Source organism: Rattus norvegicus, chromosome 10, assembly GCF_036323735.1.
Source record: "Rattus norvegicus strain BN/NHsdMcwi chromosome 10, GRCr8, whole genome shotgun sequence".
Classification (NCBI taxonomy): Eukaryota; Metazoa; Chordata; class Mammalia; order Rodentia; family Muridae; genus Rattus; species Rattus norvegicus.
The window spans coordinates 69,255,794-69,277,221 of record NC_086028.1 but is presented as its reverse complement, the minus strand read 5'-3'; the positions used below and the strand labels follow the sequence as shown (position 1 = coordinate 69,277,221).

The following is a 21,428-nucleotide window of genomic DNA, read 5'->3' as shown; positions in this document are numbered from 1 at the left end:
ACAATGATACCAAAGTCTTATGATGTCACATAAATATGAGGGATAAACAAAAGGAGACAACTGAGATAAGACCTCTAAGAGCATGTGACTCAATATTTAGTTGTTTTAATACTTGCCTACCACATCTGGAACCCCCGTGACTCATGTGAGCTATCCAAAAGAATCATGTCGATTCTAGGTCACCTAGCAAATGAAAACATGTGGATGCTTGACCACGAGGGAGGGACCAGCATGTTCCCAAAACATGGACCCTACCAAGGAGGCCTTCAGTACAAAGTAGAGGTGAAGGTCACTGGCTGCTGGTTATTTCCTGGTCTGGCCCCACTGGGCTCTCTCTTCGTGGCTGGTCAGGTCTACTGTGTCTGGGCAATCTCATGGATCATGGCGACCATTGTGATACTATTCCACCCAGGCCTGTGAGGGGAGGAGGGATGGGGAGCACAGATCCCACAGGAAGAAGAATGAGGCCCTTGTGGGTCCCAAACTCTTCAGGCTGTGGCAGAGTTTTAAAAGCCAAAGATATGTAATTGGAGTGTAAGGTGCTGCTTAGAAACCAGCCCTGCAGGTCCGAGTCAGGACTGAGCCCTGAGGACAGAAGGCTGAATGTGGCTGTTCGACCTCAGAGCATTGTTTATCCAAGGCAGCTGGAGGAATAGCTCAAATCCCCTTTGCCTTCCTTGCCTTTTAAAAGTGACTGAGTAAACACTTGCATTTCTGCAACACTTCATGTTTAGGAAAGGCAGATCACCCATGTTTTTTTTAATAATTTGTTTTTTTATTTTATGTGGTTGGGTGTTTGGCCTTGTAGGTATGTCTGTGTGAGGGTGTCATATTGGACTTACAGACATGTAACTGTGGGTGCTGGGAATTGAACCTGGGTCCTCTGGAAGAGTGCTCAGTGCTCTTAATCACTGACCCATTTCTCCAGCCCGATCACCCATATTTTTATTTCATGTTCATAATGGCCTCATGAATGTACTATTCCTATTGTATGCATGAAGCAAATGAGGCTCAGAGCAGTGGCTATGCTATTTAAGACGAGTCTAGCCTGGATACTTCTTGAAGCAGGCAAGATATCCATCCCTTCTATAACTCCTTCCCAAACTTGGAAATTAATACTACAGCCAGGCTTGGCCAGAACAGTGGAGGCCTGGGTTCAGGATGGAAGGCAGGGGTAGGCAAATGTAGGAGAGGCAGAAAAGCTGAGTGTGGGGACCCTCTGTGTAAGGAACAGAGACTTCTGCTCCTTGACTTGGTAGAGGATAGGTGGTATTTTCTGTGTATGTTGATGGCTTTAATTTGCTTGGTTTTTAGGTTGTATATGTGTTCATGTGTATGTATGGGTATGTGTGCCTGTCTGCATTTGTGCATATGTATAGGTGTGCCAGAGGGTGACCTCAGTTATTGGTCCTCTGGTGAGCTTCACTAACTTAAGCTCACCAAGTATGCTAAGCTATTGGCCAGTGAATCCCGGGGACCTACCTGGCTCCATCTGCCCAGAGCTTGGGGTATAGGTACATGCCAGCACACCCAGATTTTCTATGTGGGTGCTGGAGATCCAAACTTAGGTTCCGATGCTTGCATACCAAGCACATTCCTGATGGAGGTCTCTCTCTAGCCCTGTTTGTTTTCTCCTCAGTGTCAGGGATTGGACCTAGGACCTAATGCTGTTGGGCAAGTGTTTTAGCAAGGACTGTCTTTCTAGTTCAAGTTTCACATTTTCTGATTAGAGATTTTCAGTGTGTATAGACCTTGGGCATGAGGACTCTTGAAAATTCATTTGTTTTAGAGAGACAAATAGATCCCAACCAGCATGCCAACTCTGACCTGTTAGGGATGGCTGCTAATGTTATGCTTAGGGGAAGGCACTGACTGACTGCTGAGACCTTCAAGGGGCTGGGATGGGAAAGTGCCATGTACTCCGTGTGCTTACTGACCCCCTTTGATTATAGGCCTGTACAAACTTCTCCCTTGGAGCCTTGGGGCCAGGGAAGAGGACAGGAAAGCAAGAACAACACTCAAGAGCTGAGCTTGAAAAATGGCCCCGGTTGCTGACAGATAGGGAAGACTAAACCAATAATCTCCCAGGAAACTTGCCACCCCGGCACACGCATCCTTACTGTGGGAGTTCTGTAGCTGAGTCACCGCAGCCATGAAGGGCTGCTGGGCCATGTGACTGCCTGGGCTCTGCTGCATGAGGGGCTGCTGGTGAGGGCTGTGCAGCTGTTGAGAGAACTGGACGGGCTGTAGGGCTGCCAGGCTGCTAGCCACACTGTTGATGACTGGGACACCCTGGGCTTGGGAGGTGTTGAGGCCTGTGAGAGCAAAGGAGAAAAGTCAGAGTGGCACCAGGGGTGAACAGAGGTGATGGGATATCAGTCACAGATGGAGACCCCGCCCAGCGTGTCTATTATAGAAGAGGTCACATGGAAAGTGACTTTAAAAACAAGGGGACTAAGATCTGGAGAGATATACTTCTGAAGCCTAAGAGTCTGCCCAAATCATTCTATAACCTCCCAAAGTCAGCTCCCTGCGGTCACTGGAGCCTTGGGAATGCTATTTGCTGTCTCCATCCATGCTGGGGGATGAGAAGCCTGCCCTTGTGTCCTCTGGCTTAGTTAAGAAGATCTTTTTTAGGGTGTGGCTTGTTACCCACACCTGTCTTTCTAGAAGGAGCAGCAGCCTGCAGCATCTCCTTGTTTCCCACCCTTCCCATCCCCCCTGACTCCACCAACCAATCGCCTGTTGGCTTCCAGTCAAGGAAACCAAACCTTCTTCTACAATCCTGGAAGGAAGAGGTCCGAGGACACACAGCAGAGCTCACAAAGCCCCTGGGGTAGGTCAGATAATGACTCTGTGCACAGTAGCAGAGAGGAAGAAACTACAAGATCTCGCCTGTCTGTGAAGTGGATAGGTACTAGGGAGTTTGGTACCTGAAGAACCAGATTTGAGGAAGAGGAGGAAGCAGTAAATTAAAGACAAGGCAGTAGGCCTGGCCATCTTTCTGCTCTGGGGCATTGAAAGTCTGAGCTTTGGTGTCACGCCTATATCCTGAGGCTTCTTTGAACCCATCCTTCTTCTGAAAGGCCTGGGTCTTTTTGTCACCATACTCTGGCTGCTCCCTGACATGATCATGGGGAGGCGAGAAAAGATCAGAGTAGAGGTCAGAGGTTAAGGACAGAAGGTATCCCAGTCGCTGCCCTGGAGCTGCCAATATCCCTTAGACCCTGCTTTCTGGGAAGTCGGGGTTGTGATGAAGACATCCAGAGAAAGGCTTGTTGTAGGTAAGTGCCAGGTGTTTTGTGTGTGTGTGTGTGTGTGTGTGTGTGTGTGTGTGTGTGTGTGTGTGTGTGTGTGAAAGAGAGAGAGAGAGAGAGAGAGAGAGAGAGAGAGAGAGAGAGAGAGAGAGAGCCCTTTCTGAAAGGGAGAACACTTTGAAAGCATAAGCAGGATTGTGGGACGTCCTCCAGGGAGATAGGGCAAAGTCTTCAACAATTGCTCACTTGGAGCTCTAGAAGATACTATTATCAGAAACTTAAAAGGTGAGACTCTTGAACAGAAAGGAAGAACAGATAACCCTCTTCCTGACTCCCTTGGGTGGGACTGGGGGGCTTGGAAAACCTGATCACCCTCAGAATATCACTAGAATATCACCCCCTGGGGGGACACAGATATGCTGAAAGTCCATTTCAATTTCCGTCCTCTTACTGCTGGTTCCTGGCTCCCAAGAAACCTTGAATTTATGCTTATCCAGGAGCCCATGCCCACTGTTCTCTTAGGAAAATCTCTGCCTAGAAAAGAATTTTAGCCTGTCTAGGCCACCCAGAGGACCTCTTTAAGAAACATACATTCTTGAGCCCCGCCCAAGGACTCAGAGTCAAAGCCTGCAGAGGCGGGGCTCAGGAATCTCATTCTCAGTAGTCTGAGATCCCGGTGTGCTTCTGCCCCAGGACAGAGCCTCTGATGTCATTCTAGCTCCCCTGGCGTGTGTGTGACCCTCGGCCCTTTTATCCGGAAGAAACAAGGATAGTGAGGATTTGGCAGTGGCAAGTCACTTGTCCAGGGTCCTTCAGTCCTGAGGGAAGTCCCTGTACACAAGGGAAAACAAGAAATCTCTCTAATCGACTTTCCCTTAAAGGAGGCCCTGGGCCTCAGCCAAGCTTCCTGCCGCTCCTCACCCTTCTTTATGCTCTGTCTACCCCAGTGCACATATGCACATGTGCCTAAGGTCAGTGTGCACCCTGCTTACATGGTTCAGGAGATGCTGTGAGGACGCTGAGACGCATCAGTGCACATGATGGGGAGAACAAACTTGGAAAATACAGCGTGGCCCTAGGGAAAGCTTTAGTTTAGAAAGCACCTAAAATAATACAGTTAAGTGTGTGTGTTGGTCAAACTTAGTACGGGAAGAAAGAAGTCATGTAATCTGTGTGTTAGTTTGTTGGAAAAAATAAGGAAGTAGATATCTTACCCATCCCCCCCCCCCTCTCTCTCTCTTTCTGTGTGTGTGTGTGTGTGTGTGTGTGTGTGTGAGAGAGAGAGAGAGAGAGAGAGAGAGAGAGAGAGAGAGAGAGAGAGAGACCCATGCACATATATAGATCAGAAGATAATTTGCAGGAGTCAGTTCTCTCCTTCCACCTTTATGTGGGTTCTGAGATTAAACTCGGGTTATCAAAAAGCAAGCACTTTTACCTGCTGGGCCAACTCTTCCAAGCCCATGAAATCTTTTAGAAGGTAAACAAGCTGGTTTTAGGCACCTCACTCTTTATCTAACTCCCTAGTATTAGTTTGGTTGCTGAAGTCTGAGGGCCAGTGAAATGGAAATGAATTTGAAGTCGTTTTTAACTTTGGAAATCTTCTTAATAACTTCTTTATTCCCATTTCCCCTTTGCCAATAGAAGTGCTAAGTGTGTTTGCAACCCAGCAGATAAAGACAGGGTGAGAGCTGCACACACAGTCATTCAATAAATCCATGTGCTTTCAATGGGCCCTGATCTGTTCTGCACTCAAAGAAGGCACAAGTCGATCTCTTACATGATTTCAGTTCTTAGAAGACAGGAGGGGAGGGGAGCAGAATGCATCAACAAGACAAGGAAGCAAGCAGCATGGAGACCTGACACAGGGATGCCAAGAGGACCGAGGGGCAGTGTGAAGCTGAAAAATGATGGCCCACGTGCCACCCTCAGGTATCTCTGACTCCATCTGAGGAAATTCTCCCGATGTCACAAAGATGGTCTGAGACAATGACTTTACCTGAGTAGTGACAGTGGAGCCCCAAAACATCAGAACACACAGACAACCTGTGACAGTGAAGCTAAAACACGTCCACACCCTGAGATAACCATCTGTTTCCCAGCCTGCCTCACCAACTTCAGCCTTCCCATCGTCAGCAGTGGCCCACCTCTGATGGGGCAAGGCTGGCTGCAGAACAAGGGCCTCCTTGAGCTCTTCAGGCACGTGTTAAACAACCTATTTCTTTTTAAAGATTTGAAAGCTCAGAGATACTAGGTCACTAGCCCTCTCTGGGTCCTCTCTGTATTTTTAGCACTACCCAAACAAGAGCTGTCTATGACATGAAATGACTTCTTCAGAAACCCATCAAAACCTTGCTCTATCCTAATGACCAACCTCAAGAGTTTTCTAGAGAGCACAAAGGGATAGGAATAAACAGGAAACAAATGGATAAGCCACAGTTACGAGAGGTCTTGCTTTCTAGATTTACAACCATGTCTATATTCCTTATCATTGGATGGTGTTAACAACACTTTTTATAGATGAGGAAGTCAAACCCAGAGAGGTTGAGTGATTTGACCTGGTTACACAACTAGGAAATCATGACCTGGATTCGAAGCCATTAGAACGATGTTTCTTGTGGGATACATGCTCTAAACATTGTAGAGGAGACAAGAGCCAGAGAAGTAAACGTCAAGACTACAAGTGTGCTGGGCACGATTGAGCATGCCTGTGACTCCAACGACGAGGCAAAGGCAGGGAGACAGCTGCAAGTTCAAGGGCAGCGAGATGGCGATGCCCTGTCTCAGCCACCCTACCCTGAAAAAGGTCTAGGAGCAGAAGGGGATCTCACAGGGGGCCTCTTGTGCCTCTTCTTGTCACAATGACTCGCTTTTCATTCTTCCTCCCTGCTCCCAGCCCTACTGACCCAGAGCGGAACTTACTCTGTGCAATGGCCATGACTCCGGACAGGGGAGTCATGATGAGGTTTTGAGATTGCTGGGGATTGTGGTGGGAGAGGCTGTGGATATTCGTCAAGGTGCTGACCGGGGGCAGTCCTCCTCCAGACACCGAGATCTGCTGGAGAGAGCAAAGAAGGGCGATTGAGTCAAGCAACCCCAATGGATTAATCAAGGAGGGCCGCCTTCAGGATGGTATGTATGGCTTTTCAATTTCACTCACCCAGCAACAAAAGTTAAACAGTGGAGAGGGTCGACAGGAAGGGCCCTGTCCTCATGGCACTTGTATTTGTCTGCTCTTAGAGTTGCTGGCCTACTCCAGAAGTTCTTCTGTTCATGTGTTACACGACGGTCACTTGCTCACTATTCCTGTGCCCTCTGTCCTGATTTCCCACATAGGTGACTGTTAAAAATCAGAAACGACCTAGGACTCTCGTGAGGGTAGACTGGGAGCCAGGAAGCATCCAGAGCTCTCCCCGAACCCTGCTCATGCTTCAGCTCAGTCTCAGGAGTTCTGACACGCCCACTTCTCAGAGGAAAAACCAAGGCCAAGAGTAGGTATGCAACTTCCTGAGATCCCGAGGCTTGGAAATGGTTCACCTTGATCAGTCTGACCCAGGATCCATTCTAAAATCTATTTTAGAAGAAAGTCTCCAACTAAGGGTTGGAGAAGTTAAGGTTTTTTCCTGTTTTCCAACATCCTCACCATCCTTTACAATTGTTCTCCCTCTCTCTCCTTCTTTTCCTTCTCCTCCTCCTTCAGTCAAGGAGCTGATGTCACTAAGGACAGAACAACCAGTTCACTGCATTTCACCAGCACATCTTAGTGACAAGCTCAGAGGTGAACACGACCAGTTTTCACAGACAGGTCTGTACATGTCTGTTCTCGTTCGTTCATTCATTTGTCTCCACTAATACATTCTCCTATTCTCCATCTCTCCAAGCATCACATCCTATCAAGGACTTGTCCTTGATTTAACAAACGTGTTTATATGCCCACTGACAGAAACTTTCTCACCAGTGTTAAATAAAAACTCCTATAAAAATGTGTTCTTTTTATCCTAATATTATCAGAAATATTCCTAATGTCCTTATACTAGTTATAGTCATATAAAAGTCAGTTTCATTTGCGGACATATTGCTAGTCACGATTTTAAAATAATTTCTAATTTTTTCCTTTTCTTCCTTTTTTTTTCAGTTTTTTTACAGACAAGGTTTCTACGTGTAGCCCTGGCTGTCCTGGAATTCACTCTATAGACCAGGCTGACCACAAACTCAAGAGATCTGCCTGCCTCTGCCTCCTTAGCGCTGGAATTAAAGGCGTGTGCCACCACCACCAATTTTTTTCTTAAGAAAAGACCACCTCTCCTCCTAAGCCGACCCAAGTATTGCTGAGAGAGTCAGGAACCCTGGAGAGAAGTTAGGGTGTCAGGTCTGTCATACACAAAGCTCTCTAGAGCTCTTTAGATTCTTGGTCTCAAACTTCTACCTGGAAAGATGATAGCTCCTGTCCCGTCCTTCTGGTCAACCCCACACTTTCCAAGGTTAACTTGAAAAAAAAAAATAAAGGAGGTGGGATCTTGAATAGGTTTGTTTGTGTTTTTAAAATGAACATCGAGAAATGAGTTAGAGGTCACATGACCAATAAGGAATTTTGACCACATCAAACAAGAGAGAACCAGCCTGTTTGCTGAACTTGTTTTTCAGAATGTCAGAGTCATTAAAAAAAAAAAAAAAATCTGTGCCCTGCCTTCAGACCAAATCCCTTGGGTAATATGGACTTTTAGGGAAAGTCAGTGGAGCACAGTTCACTTCTGCAGCACTTCAGTTTGATGCTGCCACAAAAATATGGATGTCAGTATAAAAACAATGCATACGTAGCTTTACTGTTTGTAAACCACTTTCCCGGAAGTCGCCAGTTCATAATGACACAAACAGAACAAGCATTATGACTTTTGTCCCTGTGTTACCTATTGAGAGAAACAGATGAGCTGTATGTCACTTGACAGTAAGTGAGGGAGACCATGCTCAAGCCAAGGTTTGCTGGGTTGTTTTAGTCTCACCCACTTACTGTGCTTGGTAACCTTGGTCAAGTGACTTCCCACTTGAAGAAGTAGCCATTACTTCCTGTTTGCTTCCGGGATGGATGGAAGCCAGAGAGTTGCCAAAGATACCATGATGACCCTTAACACAACAATTCAGAGAGCCTGAATTCTGTAATACCTTTGATTCGATGATTTCTTTATGTAGCTATAACACGTAAGGTTAGTGCCATTAGCCCTAGCTTGTGCAGAAAGAAGATAGTCTAGAGAGGTTAAGAAATGTCTCTAAACTTAATTCTTCAAATAAAAAGAAAGACAAGAAAGGCCTTAAGTGGTAGCTGAAAGCAGGTAGTCTGCTTGTAAGGTCCAACTTCACACTGGCAAAGTATTGCAGGAATTAAAAAGAAGTCAGCACACACAAACCACAGCCTTAAAGTAGCTATACCATTCTGGCACACGGTGGCAGGGAGGGTTTACTCCCAAACAGAGCCATAAGCAGTCTTTACACCAACCCTGTCACACAGGCATCATTTCTCTCAGTCTGCAGGCGAAGATGCTGAGGCCAAGCTGAGTCCAAGCAATTCTTTGACCCTGCACTGATAGAGCCAAGACCGCACATTTGTGCTCTCTTGCCCATGTTCCTGTTTTATTTATTTATTTCTAAATATGTATGTGGTGTGTGTGTGTGTATGTGTGTGTGTGTGTGTGATGCATTTATGTGATATGTGGTATGTATATATGTGTGTATATGTGTTGGTGTGTATGTACACATGGTGTGTTTGTGTGATTTGTGATATGGTGTGTGTGGTATGTATATGTGTGTGTGCGTTTGGGTATATGTATGTGTGGTGTGTTCGGGTGATGTGTGGTATGGTGTGGGTGTGGGGTGTGTATGTGTGGTATGGTGTGTGTAGTGTGTATCTGTGGGGTGCTTGTGAGATGTGTGGTATGGTATGTTTGGTGTGTATATGTATGTGTGTGTTTGTATATATGTATGTGTGGTGTGTTTGTGTGATGTATGGTATGGTGTATATGTGTGGTTTGTGAAGTGTTTCTGTGTATGTGTGCATGCGCATGTGTATATGACATGTGTGTATGACTGTGTGGTCCTTATCTTCTACCTTGTTCGAAACAGGGTCTCCTGTTGTTTGCCATTCTATGGCCAGGCTAGCTGGATGAGCTGGCTTTTGAACTTCCAGGAACTCCCTTGGTCTTTCATCTCCCTATCCCCCTACCATGCTCAGTTTTAGGTGACTTCTAGGGATCCACATTCAGTCCCTTATGCTCATGTAGCAGTCCATCTCCACATCCCACCATGTCCTTTAAACCATATTCCACTTTTGTGCCGGGGGACCACAGTTTGGGATGCACTTGTTATACATTAACAGGGAACAGACTCTTGACTTTGAGCAACAGTGACAAAACATATGAACCAGGGTGTTGGAGACAAGCGAGAAGCTGGTCCCTGCAAACAAGCTTCCAGATGTTTGCTAACACTGAGGTGTGCTTTCTTGGTCAATCATCAATCTAGCACATGGCCTAGCAAGGGTAATGCTGAGGAAAGCTTAAGAGTGTGTCTGTAGACTGTGTATGGGACAGCCTGGATGTGGGCAATGTAGCTTGTACCTCAGAAGGAAGATCAAGAGAGCACAAAAAGAGACTCCAGGGGTCTTTAAGAAGTAAGAGCTAAGACTTGGAATTTTACTTTTTTTGGTGCGTGTTCTTCTAGGTAAAGCACCTCTACCACTGAGCTACATCCCTAACCCAGAACCTGGGAATTTTATTCTGTGTGTCTTAATGTTTTGCCTGTATGTACGTCTGTGCATTACACATGTATCCATGGACATGGTATTGAATTCCACAGAACTGGGGTTCCAAACAGTTGTGAGCCACTATGTAGGTACTGAGGATTAAACTACGGTCCTCTGAAAGAATAACCAAGTTGTCCTAAACACTGAACTACCTCCCTGGTCACATTTAGGAGATTTTAATTCATTGAGAAGTAAAGGCCTCTTTTCCAAGGTATCCTGAACAATGCTTCAACCCTAACTTGTGTTTCGACTATCAAGAAATCATAAAAACTGGGGAGCTGGAGAGATGGCTCAGGGGTCAAGGAGCATTGGTTACTTTTCTAGAGGACCTGGGTTAAATTCCCAACACCTGCCTGGCAGTTCACAACTCTCTGTAATTCCAGGCCCAGGGGGTCCAACACACACAGTGTATAAAACACACACATGTAAGCAGAATATTCATTCACATACAAAAGAAACCACAAAGGCAGTGTGCACACATTGCTGTCATGGTCTCTTAGGGATTGGGGAGAGCACAGAGAAATGCTTCCTACTTGCTTGCCCCATCTGGTTTGTTTACAAAGACTCCCATGAGGGAGGCCAGCTCAGGTCTCCTGAAACTGGAGTTGTCCAGACCAGGGCTCCCCTCAAGACCTACATGTTGTTTTTCTTCTAAGGAACTGGAGACTTGGTCACCTGTGACTCACTTCTCCTGTGTTGCCTACACACCACACACGTCAAGGTCTAAAATGGCAAATGCTCCCTGCCACCTTCCAGCCCCCACCAGCCATGGTCACAGGTGGGGATCGGGCACCTTGCGGGAATGTGTGCAACTCCGCCTTCGGCGTGGAAGTCAGGAACCCTCAGCTCCTCCCTCCCATGAAACAGAGCATGACCCAGAGAATGAAGTTTTCCATTTCCTGCCCTCACGGTTAGTGTTGTAATACACCTGTTGTCTCAAAAGCCCTCTCCCGTGCCCTTGTGTGCGCAAAGCCATGAATTGGAGAGTAGGTCTAAGGTGGGGGTGGGAGGGCATAAGGAGGGGTTCACAGAGACTGGGGGTAACAGGAATCAGAATGTCCTATAATACATGTATGAAACTGTCAAAGGACAATTTCAATAAAAGTTAGGTGTGTGTGTATGACTCAGAACTCAGAACACTCAGATGAGCCTTACTGATCAGGATAAGGGTTCATCTGGTTGTGGGGCTCTGGTTAGAGCCACATAAAACTTCAGTAAAAATGCCATCAAACCTGAAGGGACAGCACAACCATTCATGAAACAGTCACTGTGCTGAGCGTTCTCATATATGCTATCACACTTCCCCAACAACCTGATGGCGGCTACCCCTATTTTATAGATGAGGAGGGAGAACCAAAGTCATAATTTGCCCAAGACTGTACCACTCTGAGGTGCCAGAGCTGAGATCTGAGAGTTGGTAACTGAACCTTTGAAGTCACTGTTTCTTACTCCAGCCACCACACCTGCCATAATGTCCTCCCTCCCAGCTTAGGAGTCCCATTTCCTGCTGTCCTCTACATCCTGACACTGTCCTCATCAGGACCAAAGGAGTCAGGAAAGGAGTTGGGGGCTTGTTTCACAGTGAGGTGCTTTCTGGGTTAAAAAAAAATCTGGTTTTTGAGGCCTTGGACGGGAAGGATGAATGAACATTTTATCAACACAAATGTCATTGGCAGCCCCAAAACAAATAGCGTCCCACCCGGCTTGCTCCTTTATGAGGCATTCAATCAATAAAACAAGAGCAGGGCTCTGTCAGATTTATTGGCTGGGTTCAAACTGAACACCTCTTCTACCCGCCAAAGGCTGGGTCACCAGCCTACCTTTTGGTTCCTGCTCTGTACAGCCCCCATTTTCCCTGGTGGGGCTACAATGGTTCATTGTTTGAGGCAGGCCTTGTGAGAAGTTCTGTTTGTCTTGCCTCTTATCTTATCAGCTCCAGTGGCCTAGGAGTACTCACCATTTTACTGTCAGGTGAGAGGAGACTGTGGCCTGGGTCCAGGCTGGCCGGGGAGACTTGTTGTAAAACTGACTGGCTGGTCACCATGGCACTGTTACCATGGTGACTGATTGTCGAAGAGGAAGTGACCTCATTGTTTCCCGGTTGGCTGTAGCGTACTCCTGCAAAACATGAACCCAATATGGAAATTAGTGTCACCAGGGCCCCTGGACAATGACTCAGTGTCTCCTGTTTTCAGTGGTGGGTGACAAGAAAACAACATTGTTTTTTCCTCCATGTTCACTCATAAGAATGATCAGCAATCTTCTCTGGAATGAGGGTGGCATGATCTCTACTTTAATTGCAGAATATAAGATTATATATGAATATCATATACAAATATAATGTTTTGCCTTTTTGGTTGGGAGCCAGCACAGTGTAAGACACTTGGGTCCATTTTGGCTTGTTCTTTATTGTATTGCCAGGGTTGTGGCATTTGATAGCCATCTAGTCAACTTCTATTGAAGGACGAAGGGGTGGGATGGGCAGATGGAAAGCAGGAGAAAGAGTTGAACCTTCTGAAAGCATGGATCTCTCTGAAGGCAGAGGCAGACCAACCCACAAGGGTGAGGCACATTTCCAACTAGGAAGAATTTTCTAGCAAGAAGGGGACAGACTTTAGGATTTATGAACAAACAGGTTCAAATCCTGCCTTCGCTCTGCACCTCTGCCTCCTCCCATGGGAATATTTCCACTCTGGGGCTATTTAAGGATTGGAGGCAACCTCTTTCCAGCTCCTAGCATTATGCTAAATGCCCCTGAACTGCAAGCAAAGATACATGGCAGGATGAGCTGGTAGTAGGATAGACCTCAAGACATGGATATGAAGATTCTCAAATTCTAGGACTCCTAAGGTCATCCTTAGCACAGATGGAATGTTCTGGTAGAGAGCAATTTTTTGAGGCTCCTGCTCTGGCAAGACTGCTTGCTGCATTACCCAGGAAGCTACTTGGCAGACCTGGCTGCTGTCCTGCTGCTCTTTCCTTTGGAAGCATCTGGACTTCACTCTGATTTCACCTGCATATTTTGACTCCCTGACCAGCTATTTACCTTCCCAAGATACCCTGCTCCCAAGAGAGCGGTGATAACACTGGGAGTCAGGTATGTGCTCACCTCCCAGCCTGTCCCCACCATCGATTTGGTCTCAAGTCAAACAGTCTCTGGACTTAGCCTATTTAATTTGGCTGAAGGAAAAGAGTCAGTCCTCTGATGATCAAATATGGGCCACACAGAGGCTTCTCCCCTACCACAGGCTACACGATTATTTATTTTAAAATAATTAACTAAGGATACCCATGGGAAACAAAAGCCTTCACAAGGTTGGTATGGTAAGAGTTCAGAACCTCTTGTTAGAGACTAGTTGGCAGAACACATTTGTCGTGTTCTAGCATTTGTATTAAGCACAGATGGGTCTCTAAATTCCCCCTTTATGATGTCTGGCTGAGAGCTGGAGGATCCCTGTTTTGATCACAGCTTTGCCATCTATCTACTGGGTGAGTCCCATGTCCCTTATCTAGAAGCTGGAGGATGGTGGCAAGGGGACTGTCATCAGTGCAGTGTGAAGGGAACCAGGCAGAAGGCCTGCCAGCTCTAGGTCCATTTACATCCTTCCTCACGGGTACTCCTCTCAGATGTTACAGGCACTGGAGTGATCTTCTAGGAGTGGGAATGGACAGATATGATGAGATTGTGCACAGGCCACACACCAGGAAGAGATGCTCTTATTAGAGAAAATAGAGCCCAGGTCTTCATATATTCCATGAATTCAGAAGAGCACTGGCAGAAGTGCTTCAGAAGAGAGAAATGGTAATGAACGAGGAAAGCAGAATGTGTAGGCTCTGGAGCTGGGTGACCTGGGCTTAAATCCTGGCTCCATCAGGCCATAGCCATGTATGCTCAGGGACATTATTAGCCTCCCTTGGGCTTCGATTTCCTCATTGTTAACAAGGTCCACCCCTTAGGTCACAATGAATTAGCGAATGTGCAAGTACTCAGGGCATATACTGTACAATGGACACATAGCAGTTGCTCCAAGTATCCCACCCACTCCCCTGCTCTCAGACTGTATTCATCCAAACATTGGAAACTTCATTAAGTGACTGTTCTTTATTTCTTCAATTGCTGTCCTAGCTCTGGCCATGGAGATAGGTGACAAGGCCTCTGGGTTAACCTTGATTTACCAAAGATACCAGATTAACTGTCACAAAGACATTTGGGAGAAATGGCTGTGGCAGACCATGACCAGAAGCCTTCCACTCGCTACTTGGCTTAAGTCACTATTTGGTCATGTTTCTATCATGGACCCTGTGGGTCACAGAAAGAACCCAAGTGCAATCTAGAGACCTCCCCAAGGTGCTGGATGCTGTTGTTCTCTGGGCATCATGGACCTAGGGTGATTACTGAATTTCCAGCAACCTATGAAACAGACAGAGTGGTTTCCACCCAACAAGACTAACTAGAAGTATCAAAAGAACATAAGAAATGTACAGTTCCAAGAGACAGCAACCCTGGCCTTGACTTCCTAGGCCAGTATCCATCTCTAGGGTACTCTTCACCAACCTGTACCCTGGGATTTCTGTGTGTATGTGTGCCATCCCATAATTAACTTTTCTTTTTCTGAGAAGGTCTCTCACCAGCCTGGAACACATCAAATATGCTAAGGTAGCTAGGCAGCAAGCCCCAGGAATCTGCCTGCCTCTGCTTCCCTCCAACTGGGCTTATAAAACTTGGTCAACATACCCAGATTTTGCACGGGGTCAGGGGAGGTAATTGGGGATCAAACTCAGGTCCTCCGTCTTGCAAGGCCTTTCTATCTTCTGCTCAGAAGCTTCTGATGACCCCTTGCTGCTTTCTGAGGGATCCCAAATACCTGTGACAGAATGGGGTCCTTACATCTATCTGCATCCTGCCGTATTTAAAATGAACCACCTCTCACCACAGTTCATGGGGTCACCTCAGATCTGATGGCTCTGCCATCGACTCTGTGCCTTGCCTATGTGGTTCCCTGTCCCCTCTACAGTTCTTTTCTCTACAGTACCTCTGGGAACAAGTTCTTCATTTACTCTGTTACTTAATGGTCCTGTCCTCAAGGCTTTGAAGGCTCTAGAGCAGTGGTTCTGACCCTTCCTAAAGCTGCAACCCTTTAATACCGTTCTTCACATTGTGGCGATCCCACAACCATAAAATTATTTTTGTTGCTACTTCATAACAGTAACTTTGCTATTGTTATGAATCAGAATATAAATATCTAATATGAAGGACATCTGATATTTGACCCCTGTGAAAAAGTCATTGGACCCCCAAAGGGGTCATGACCCACAGGTTGAGAACTGCGGCTCTAGAGATTTACATCAGGAGCCTCCCTGAGCTCCGATGCGTTTACTTTTCCTCTCAAAGGAAGAGATGCCTTAGTTATTGTTGCTAAAAGAGCATTTTGCGTATTTACAGGTTGAAGGAGGAAGACCACAGCCGCTTTGATCAAGGAACAAGCAGAAAGAGAAAGTATGGTCAGTTCTGTATTGAAGGTGTGAATTGCTCCGGGCCTGTTACCAGGGGATCGCTGGGAAGTCACACAGATTTCACAGTTGAGAAGCACTGGATGAATTCAGAAATTTGCACAAAGCCGAATAGGACCACACAGAATATAATAAACGGCCCTGTGCATGCACGCACGCCGCCTGAATATCAGCCAGCCGCCTCGATCCCTCAAGGGCTATAAGCCACATCTGTGCTCATCAGGAATCATAATTCCTTCTGGCTGCAGACAATCCTTTGTCCTGCATGTCTCAATAGTGACCTGTGACCTCCTGACACCTACATCCTTAGGCAAACTTCAGGACCCTTTCAGGCCCAACTGCCATGATTGTTATTGGACAGCATTTATGCTTTGAGCCACCCAACAACTGCAGACTCTGCTCATGTTTTGATGGAAAGCTTGCTCTTTCATAACGCATCACCGATGGTGCGATTCCCCCACCAGCCCTGTGTCTATTCTTATGCAACGTAGGTGACGTGTGTGTGTGTGTGTGTGTGTGTGTGTGTGTGTGTAGATGCATGTGCTGGTTTATATGAGACCAGCAGTGCCTCCTGTGTTCAAAGCCAACCCTGATTACCTTACAGGAGGACTCCAGAGAAGGTCCAGTATCTTACAAGTCTGTTTCAGGGGTTTCTACCTGTAGCTCATAGAGCTAACCGTAGCCCACCTCTCTAAGATACTCAAAAAACAGCAAAGACTTCAATTCTGGAAACCAGAAAAAGCATAAGTCCCTAGACATTTAACACACTCTCTCTCTCTCTCTCTCTCTCTCTCTCTCTCTCTCTCTCTCTCTCTCTCTCTTCCCATCTTCCCTTTAAGTCCATTATGATTCTGGATCAGTCAACTCTTTAGACTTTGGTCTTTTTTTTTTTTTTCTAAAGAACTTTAGAGACTTTCTGAGCTTTCCTACCTCTGGTGATAGAAGCTGGATTAATATAATAATGTTAAAAGAGGCAGTGGCTTTCCTGGGAGACAAAATGCTAGGTGAGGAGAAGAGCCATGCCAACCAGGAAATTGTGTCTGGAATTCCTCTCGTATAAGGAGAGAGGTGAGAGTGGGCACTCTTGGGTAATATGGGTTCTGCTTGTCCTTCACATGGCCTTTGGTACTGAAGCCTGGGGGCTCTCTTGACTGGGATCTGTAAGCTGAACCCCAAACCTGGTGGGATGCCTTCACCCCTGGCACTTCATTTTGAAGCCAGCTCCTATTCGTGATAATGGAGGAATGTTCCTCCAGTTAGTGGACCTATGCCAGCTCGAGTGAGCGCCCCAGCCACTGGCAGAGTAAACATTACTCAGCTGGCTAGGGCTCTGTCACACACATTCTTCCTCTGTGTTCCTAACCTCATGCAGAGCGCAGCCCAAACCCACTGGGTCTGAAAACTAGATATCTGAACTGGGGTAGAAGGGAGCATGAAAGGAGAAAGTTCTTCCAAACTGAAGCCATTGTGCCCATTAACCATGGGCAGACAGAACTGTTTCCGAAGAAGTCCCAACCTTGTACTGTGCCCGAAGTGGAGGGTGGGGGCATTAAACTAGTCTTGGTGGCCTAGCCATGTGTCCTCATAACCCCTCATCTCCCTCACCTAAACACCAGCCACTTTTATTGAGGACAGAGGCAAGAGAGACTACAGTCTGGTGAATTCCTCAGATACTCATTTATCATTGAAAGAATGTGAACAATTTCCTTCCCTAGCTTCAAACCGAGGACTCGAGAAATCAAAGCTTCCAAATGAATTGGCACAGCTGCCTCAGTTTCTCCATGGGAAGCAGGGGACTTTTGCCATTCTGCATACCGTTTCGCCCTAAGGATAAAGACCCATGTTTGCATGGGGTTTAGGAGATTGAAAGTCTGAAAGCCTAAGAAGAAAAAAAATTGATGTAAAATGAAAGCAATTTAAACACTAGGTGGGTCTCAGTTCTAGATCCTAAAGACCTCAGGTGGAAGCCACATTCATGGCAGGAGAGACACAGACAGGCCTGGGAGGACTGCAAACATTCTTGATTCAAGGGGTATAAAGCACTGAATGACACTTCAGGGAGGCCCACACACTGATTTCTTATAGAAATCAAAGTAAACAGGAGCAGCAGGGAAAAGAAGAGAGAGAGAGAGAGAGAGAGAGAGAGAGAGAGAGAGAGAGAGAGAGAGAGAGCAAGCAGTTGCAAAGAGGTGCTAGCATGCATGGTGCCTTCAGACATAACTTTTAGGCAAGGAGGAGGGCGGGACAGACACCCACAGCCTTCCTTTCAGAGTGTTGGTCTTAGTACTCTGTCCTCGTGTCCTTGCCAGAGAGCTGGTTTCTGCAAGCAAACATCAGGTGGTTTGTAAGATCACTTCAGCCTGGAGCCCAAGGCCATAGCCAAAAGAGCCTGGCATTGAAGAACCCTGGCAGGCCTCACCCAGATGAGTGTCTATACTGGTTTCCCAGTGGCCACAGGCCCATGTGACACACTGGACAGCAGAAGTTCTGAGGTGATTTAAAATGCCTCTTGCTGAGGGCCACCTAGCAAGTCTGACATTCTGCAGTTGACTCCCTTTTCTCTCCCCTACAATCCCCAAGTGGACTCCTGATATGGTAAGCCACTTTATCATGACCCACAGATAGTCTCAAATAATTTTATAGGTTTTCACCCGTGTTTCTTGGCTGCATTTATCATGAGAATATATGTATCTGAGGATATACACATCCTGAGGCAGGCTATAGTCCCCTCAGCAACTTCCTTTTACAGATTTATTTATTTTATGCATATAAGGGCTCTGTTTCCATGCACACCAAAGGAGGCAGTCAGGACCTCTGGAAGAGCAGTCCGTGCGCTTAACTACAGAACCATCTTTCCACTTCCTCCTCAGCAACTTTTACATGGAACAGGAACTACGTCAGGGACCCAAGGATTTGCAGAAGGAATCAATAAGAAAGAATGGTTAGACTGAGGGCTCCATGAGAAGCAACTGTGGGATATATATAGAGAGGTGAGGAGAAAGAGAGAGAGATTATTGACAGGTCTGAGCAATTTCATGTTGGGAGGCATCAGACAAGGGCATGGATGGGTATGGGGGATGCAGCAGGCTACTTTCTTCTGCACCTGAGATCTCATCCTGTGCAGAATAGTATGTATGTGTGTGTGTGTGTGTGTGTGTGTGTGTGTGTGTGTGTGTGGTGTGTATGTGTATGTGGTGTGTTTGTGTGTGGTGTACAAAGTGTGTGTGTGGTATGTATAGTGTGTGCAATGTGTGTGTATGTGTGGTATGTGTGGTGTGTGTGGTGTGTGTGTATGTGCTGTGTACGGTATGTGTGTGTGCTGTGTATGGTGTGTGTGATGTGTATATGTGTATGTGTGTGTGTGGTATGTGGTGTATGTGGTGTGTATGGTATGTGTATGTGCTGTGTATGGTGTGTGGTGTGTGTTTGTATGTGTGTGTATGTATGTGTATGGTATGTGTGTGTATGTGTGTGTGTATGTGTGTGTATGGTATGAATGTGTGTGTATATATGTGTGTGGTATGTATGTGTGCTGTGTATGGTGTGTGTGGTGTGTATATGTGTATGTGTGTGTATGGTGTATATGTGTGTGTGTATTTGTGTGGTGTGTGGTATGTGTATGTGCTGTGTATGGTATATGGTGTGTGGTGTGGGGTGTGTGATATGTGTGTGTGCTGTGTGTATGGTGTGTGTGTGTGTGTGTGTGGTGTGTGGTGTGTGGTGTGTGGTGTGTGTGGTATGTGTGTGTGCTGTGTGGTGTGTGTGTGTGTGTGTGTGTGTGTGTTTCATTCTCTAGTCTTGCTACCCAAGCTTAACATCTGATCCAGGGCTCTTTAGGACAAATGCTTTTATTAGTATAAGCTGACTGTTTATAAACTGAGGCTTGAGAGTGATGGCACATGCCCCATATCATCTTATTGCTCGGCAAGGAAGCCTCACTGCTCCTGTAGATGTCTAAGTTCATACTTAGCAAGCTAGAAGCCAGTTTGTAGTCCACCGGGTTGACTTTTGAGATAAGGAAAAGGATCTGTTTGTGGGCATTCACTGTGGCAACATGCCATGCTTTTTAAGAAAAAGAAACCAAGGTAAGGACCTAAGAAGGGTTAATGCTGGGTATGTCAGTCTAATGCCTGTGGGGGCAGACGGTGTCCTGATACAGTCTGGCTTCTGGGGTCTTGTCTTTTCTAAGAGGCTGCCTTTGCAGGCAGGGGTAATATGGCTGCAACAAAGGCTCTGGCGCTTTGCTGACAAGGAGAATGGTGATACTCCTAGTGGGCTGGGCGATGTGAGGAGGCTGTAAAGCCATCAGAGGACTGAGCCGCTGGGTGTCCACACAAAGTAAGGATCTATAAACAGACATCTGTATTGTGACTGAAGGGCTAATAAAGTTGCCTTAGAAAAGAGAGGGTCTTCCACTGTGACCTATTCATAAGCCATACGCCCACTGGGAGGGGATGCCCAGGGACAAGATCTTTTGAGGCCTGACAAGTATTAGAGCTGCCTCTCTATGGGGCCTGGTCAAACCCCAGCCTCTTTATCATTGCCACTGGGACAGTTCCATCAGCATCATCACCATCATCATCACTATCATCATCAGCATCATCATGACAAATCACCGCTGATCACCCAGCGAGCTTATGAGTAGATGCTCACTCCAGGGAGCCCTGGGTACCAGACACTGAGCCGTTGGCAGGAGGAACACCGAACACCGGGTGAGCGTTTGGGGAACACCATCAGAGATGCTCAGAGTCTGGCGGATTCTCTTCTGTCTCTTGGCAGCTCAGACACACGGAGAGTCTAGACCTCAGTCACTCAGTGGAAACTCGGAATGACTCAGTCTAACACTTTTCTTGTCCAAGGAGTATTGATTAGTAAGAGATCATAAAAGGCTCTAAAATGGTAGACCATGGTACTAACTAATACAACTAAACTAGGTGAATGGGCTAAATCAGTAGAAACAGAGCTAGGAGGACATTAGGGAGAAAGCCAAGTGGTGCTCTTGGAGAAGTTTCTGGGAGCATTTAATGTTGCCACTAGTTTATAAACTGTAAACTTGAGATAAGAGATGGGACACTGTTTCCAGATGAGAGAAGCTAGGCTTCAAATACTATTTATAGATGCCATAGAAAAATTAATGTTAAGCTCAGCTCTAAAATGGAATAACAAATCTACAATGCCTCAGAGCATTTAGGCCTTTAGCTTTTTTGTCATAACCAGACACATCATTTCATAATGAAGGAGAGTGGCTACCGCCATGCCAGGCCTAGCAGGAGAGACAGTGAAGAATCCAGCAGAGACTTGGATATAGCTCAATTCAGGGTTCTATCATTCTGAATACATGCGCAGTGAGCCAGGCGTCCAAAGGCCCTGCTTCACTATGGAAACAAGGCAGACCATTCTTGTTTTGTTTTTCTTTGACCGGAAGGGATGCAAGCTGTGAAGTAGAATTCTAGATAACAAAGAAGATAGACCGCACATCTCTGCTCCCACCTTAAAATACCTAGAGATCAACGAAGCACTTGCTTCTCACGCACTCTGCAAACTGCAGGCGTTGTTTGGAGAGTTTCTGTCCTTGCTGCTCAAGTACTCAATCAGGCTTCATGGCCACCATAGTCCAACAGGTGCTGAGCAAGAAGAGGCATTCTGCCACAGACAAGGTTCCAACGCAAGGGCATACAGATTGCCACTCAAAAGCCCCGGAAGTGTTAACCTCTGGCAGTTATAGGTGTCTTGTTTATACCCAGTATAAATCTGTTTATTGTGACGGGCCCCACCCAATCTGCCAATGTTGTAAAGCCCTAATGGTCCCTAATAAAGGTGGAAGGCTTCTAACAGCACAGAGTTCCTGAAACAGGGATGGAGTGAGGGAGAGA

General features: G+C 46.4%; 1 protein-coding gene and 1 long non-coding RNA gene across 4 annotated transcripts in view; one reads left to right on the top strand and one right to left on the bottom strand.

Annotated features, from left to right (window-relative positions):
* Positions 1–21,428, bottom strand: part of Hnf1b (HNF1 homeobox B) — a 53,984-nt gene that overhangs the window by 10,139 nt on the left and 22,417 nt on the right. For 2 of the 3 annotated variants that reach the window (NM_001308148.1, NM_001308149.1), the window contains exons 5-7: positions 12,002–12,162; positions 6,177–6,312; positions 2,121–2,315 (exon numbers count right to left, since the gene is read on the bottom strand). In NM_001308148.1, coding sequence (NP_001295077.1) covers positions 2,121–2,315; positions 6,177–6,312; positions 12,002–12,162 — 492 coding nt within the window. The remainder of the gene's footprint in view (positions 1–2,120; positions 2,316–6,176; positions 6,313–12,001; positions 12,163–21,428) is intronic. The other variant, NM_013103.2, reaches the window with a different exon arrangement.
* Positions 12,049–15,958, top strand: LOC134480708 (uncharacterized). The gene is made up of 2 exons (XR_010055432.1): positions 12,049–12,241; positions 15,488–15,958. It is a non-coding gene; the product is annotated as an uncharacterized LOC134480708 (long non-coding RNA).